We start from the raw sequence: 5,000 nt of genomic DNA on the forward strand, positions 1-5,000 counted from the left end.
AGTGTAGCGTTGTGTGGTGTAGCGTGGTGTAGAGGAGCATTGGATTACAGAGGGGATGTGTAATTGCTAATTACAGCCCATCTGCTGTGTATTATTCCAGATATGATGCAATTTACGGTCACAATGCAAACCCTTCTGTTGTGCAGACGAATTTCATTGTACACATAAATATGATTTACAGTTTTAAAAGCAGTTTTAGAGAAGAATTCTGTAGGGAAAAATGTTCAATGAAATTGCCTTCATTGTCATTTACATGTATTCATGAAATAAACATGAGAGAGAATGTGTATTCATTTTTCGGCAATAGTTTCAGTATTCCTGTATTACCGTAACAGGATCAGAGTCTTATAAACACACACATTCACATACTGTATGTCCTATGTATGTTAGCATATTGTGATTTATTGTAGCATTAAACAGAGAATAATGACCAAAAACAGAAACATGTGAACAAAAAGACAGGACCACACATTATGAGTGCACCAATATATATTAAAAATGATATTACCAGCATACACAAAGCCAACTTTAAAATGCCTACACAGGAGAATCTCTTGTTCTCTCAGGGTGCTTTCTTATGTGTGCCATGTTCGTAGATAGATTAATGCACAGTAACAAATCTGGAAAATATTCCCTAATCCTGCTGATATGAAGCAGTATTTCCACCTACCTCGGTGTTACGAATGGTTTGTCTCTTTCCTCGGGGGGCTTCGAAGAAAAGCTGCTCTTTGGCACCAGAATTCACTTGAAGCAGTTTACCTGGAAGAGGCGCCGGATTAAAGATTTAACATGCACAAGCACATTTTAATCAGATAATGCAGGAAATAAATTAGCATGTAGAACAGCACCCCGAACACCATGTTCCAAGTGGATGATTTCTATTGGAGGAAAACCCACGGTGGCAAAGACAGCTTTTATTTTTCTAGCTCTGACTCTTACTGTACATGAATTTCTTTTGTAAAGTATTTTTTTGGGGCTTTTTAGGCTTTATTATTACAGGACAGTGTAAGGGTAGACAGAAAATGATTGGGATAGAGCATTATATACTGTCAATGGGAGAGAGAGATGGGGCTGGGTCGGGAAATGACCCTGGCCGGACTCGAACCCGGGTCCCCGTGGGCAATATGGCCCAAATGTGGGGGGCTCAGCGCGCTGCACCACAACGCCCCCAGTACATAAATTTCTAATGCAGACTTAGTGGAACAGCTCATCATATTTTTTCCAGGCTTGATCAGCACTTTACAGTTAATGATAAAGGCTTTTAAATTGTGTATGTTCATTTATGCAGACATACCTCATGGAAGAACTTGCGCCTGTATCAAACACATTTATGCTCATTTCTGGCGAGTAGAAGCTCATAGTGTATGTTAGCTGTCAGCAAACTCATCATGTGACTTAAGTGTAGGAAGTGCTGTGCTAACAGACACAGTATATGGCATATATGCTACAATAGGAGTTGATTTCTGTGTCTCAAATTGCACTCTTGTGTCACACAGTGCACTGAAGTCTTTGGTGCGTACTAGTGTAGATGGAGAGTTTCGACTTTCAGTGCACTGAACTCTCAGTGTGAGCGCCCTACGCACTGAAACGCAGTGCCCGAAGTGCACAAGTACGTCATTTGAGATACAGCAGGTGTGTACAGTATGTCTGCAAGAAGACCTGCTGCGGTAGGGTCGCGGTGGCTCATTGTACTAAGACACCGTTACACTACACCGGCGATCTGGGTTCGATTCTGACCCAAGGTCCTTTGCCGATCCTTCCTCCCCCCTCATTTCCTGTCTCTCTCAACTGTCCTGCCTGCTTGAGAATGATGAAAAAGTCCAAAATATCTTTAAAAGCCACCAAAATAACATGTTTAAAAAAAGAGTAGGCCTACTCACCGCGCGTGTCCCAGTCTATGTGTGTGATGTAGCTGGAGGCTCCTTTGCAGATGCCCACCCTCTTGCTGCTCAGCACGTTGTAGATATCCACAAAGTGGTCATGAGAGGCCACCGCAAGGTATTTACCAGCATCTACACACATACACACACACACACACACACACACACACACACACACACACACACACACACACACACACACACACACACACACATACGCACATGCATACACACACAAATGCACGCGCGCACGCACACACACACACAAACACACACACACACACACACACCACACACACACACACACACACACACACACACACACACACACACACACACACACACACACACACACACACACACACACACACCTTATCAAGCTGTATGGGTGAATGTGTCCTTTATTAATCTCACATCATGTTATCCAGTGTTTCCCAACCTTTTTTGTCTTGTGTACCCCCTAAGCATTTTCGTTGTGCCATGAGTACCCCCTAAGTCAAGTTTTATATCGCTTTCTCTATCCCAATGTAACTAAGCTCCATGTATTTGTTAAAATTATATTTTTCCAAGTACCCCCTGCAATGTGCTCGCGTACCCCTAGTGGTACACGTACCCCTGGTTGGGAAACACTGATGTTATCTATTGACCTACTCAGACTGTGAAGACACCGTAATGGCATTCAGTGGTACTGGTGGATTACCATGGCAACACTGCCCTTCAAAGGCAAAATGCAGTAACTATGCCAACATTGAAGCTGAGAAAATGTCCTCAAAACCTTGGATATTGTACAAGTAGTTACTGTAAACTTGACATAGCAGTATCATTTTTGGACCATAAGGCTTTACCACAAGATAAAGGAGGTGTAATGAATGAATAACATTCTCAGGCCAAAGTCTATTTTGACTAAATACATAGTTACTGCACTTTGACTTTGCGGGGCAGAACAGTCCAACCTACTTGTAAGTCAGGAAGGTGATATTGGGAAACAAGTCGAAGCACTTGGCACCTCAGTCACAGGCTATAGGAGGTGTGTGTGTGTGTGTGTGTGTGTGTGTGTGTGTGTGTGTGTGTGTGTGTGTGTGTGTGTGTGTGTGTGTGTGTGTGTGTGTGTGTGTGTGTGTGTGTGTGTGTGTGTGTGTGTGTGTGTGTGTGTGTGTGTGTGTGTGTTAGAGTGTGGCTCGGGCCGGTTTTTTCTGTCCGAGCCCGGCCCTCAGCCGACAGAAAAGTGATCGACCCCGACCCGAGCCCGAGACTAATTAAAATGTTTGTGTCCGAACCCGTCCGAAGCCCGAGACCACTGTAATAACAACAGAACCTGTGCGCAAGCAAGATTTTCTATGTGGGCTCCACCATACTCAAAATAGCACGTGATAAATAGCCAGGATAGGCAAAGACGTTAGGATGAGGCAATTTGCAGTAGCCTACAGTCATTTAGTTACGCACGCATAGTAGGCTACACACACACACACACACACACACACATGTGACAGCGCACCTTATGTTTCTTTCGGTTAGACCAGAGATGTTGGGTGCAGTGATCGAATGCATGGGAGGGGCGTGAGAGGATAAGAAAGGCGAAAACTAACGAATAGGCTACGTTTTGGAAACAGTCAGCCCGCCTATGGAAGCATTTGTTACGTTACTGTTAGTGCAAATAAATCCCCGCGAGCCATGGTGAAGATGCCGCTCCTTGAAGGATGGGCTATAAGTTCACCCCGAAGAACAGTAGCCTGTTCGGCCCTCCAAGAGAATGTCATTTCCCCTGATGTCCATGCGGTCAATATAAAATCAGGAAAGGTTGCACGCGCATAGTTACAACTGTAGCCTACAGTAAAAGTGACAAGAATTAAGAACCTACGTGAAGGACATGAAATGTCACAGCGGACAAAATAGTAACAGGAAACCTCTTCGCCCCTACCTTAGGCAACTCCACGTAGCGTGTGCGTCTTCTTTAATCCATATTATGCTCCTTGCTACTCCATGCTGGAAATCTAATCCTTGGCGAGCAATGCAGTGACAAACTTCGTCATTTTATGTTCAACATTTAAGACAGCATCGAAGGCATGCTAAAACATGGCATACACTAGGCCTACAACAAAAGACCACGCGTTCACTGACAACTGTTGATTTGGCGCTTATTAAGAAAGCAAGTTGACTGTGAGCGTTGAAGTTGAAGTGAGCGTCCATGTTGCCACTGGTAACTGGCGCGTGCATACAGCCAATAATAATCACTCGCAGGAGTAGCCTACCAACATTTTCAGTTATGCATATTCAATTACTTATTTTTTAATCACAAAACTGCCGTTTGCATGAACTGAAACGTTTCCTCTGGTTGCTTACACTTTTCACAATGTCTGTTTGCTTCAAGCCCGAGTCCGACCCGAGTCCGACAGATATTCTATTTTTTTTGTCCGAGTCCGGCCCGGCCCGTCGGGTTCCGACCCGGCCCGTCGGGCTTCGGTCGGGTTGCCATGCTCTGGTGTGTGTGTGTGTGTGTGTGTGTGTGTGTGTGTGTGTGTGTGTGTATGTGTGTATGTGTGTATGTGTGTGCATGCGTGTTTGTGTGAGTGACATGTGTCACCTTGTGAGAAGCGCAGGTCTGAGATGAGCTCCTTGCGGTGGTGAAATGAGATGAGGTCCTCCAGCGTGTCTGCATTCACCACCAGGAAGCTCCCGTCATTCAGGCCCACTGCTAAGGCTTTCCCATCGGGAGAGAAGGCACAGCACCGCCCACCTACACACACACACACACACACACACACACACACACACACACACACACACACACACACACACACACACACACACACACACACACACACACACACACACACACACACACACACACAGGTATAATGGTTCAGGCCCACTGCTAAGGCTTTCCCATCGGGAGAGAGAGAAGGCACAGCACCGCCCACCTACACACACACACATGTGCACATACACACATGTGCACGCACACACACACACACACGCACACACACACACACACACACACACACACACACACACACACACACACACACACACACACACACACACACAGACACACACACACACACACAGACACACACACACACACACACACACAGGTATAATGGTTCAGGCCCACTGCTAAGG

At 45.4% G+C, this 5,000-nt stretch overlaps 1 protein-coding gene across 1 annotated transcript in view; it reads right to left on the minus strand.

Moving 5' to 3' along the window:
* LOC134440890 (echinoderm microtubule-associated protein-like 6) overlaps nucleotides 1-5,000 on the minus strand; it is a 151,637-nt gene that overhangs the window by 35,952 nt on the left and 110,685 nt on the right. The window contains exons 22-24 of the mRNA XM_063191044.1: nucleotides 4,462-4,614; nucleotides 1,881-2,012; nucleotides 671-759 (exon numbers count right to left, since the gene is read on the minus strand). Of these exons, the coding sequence (XP_063047114.1) occupies nucleotides 671-759; nucleotides 1,881-2,012; nucleotides 4,462-4,614 (374 nt within the window). The remainder of the gene's footprint in view (nucleotides 1-670; nucleotides 760-1,880; nucleotides 2,013-4,461; nucleotides 4,615-5,000) is intronic.

The sequence above is a fragment of the Engraulis encrasicolus genome, chromosome 24 (genome assembly GCF_034702125.1).
Source record: "Engraulis encrasicolus isolate BLACKSEA-1 chromosome 24, IST_EnEncr_1.0, whole genome shotgun sequence".
Taxonomy (NCBI): Eukaryota; Metazoa; Chordata; class Actinopteri; order Clupeiformes; family Engraulidae; genus Engraulis; species Engraulis encrasicolus.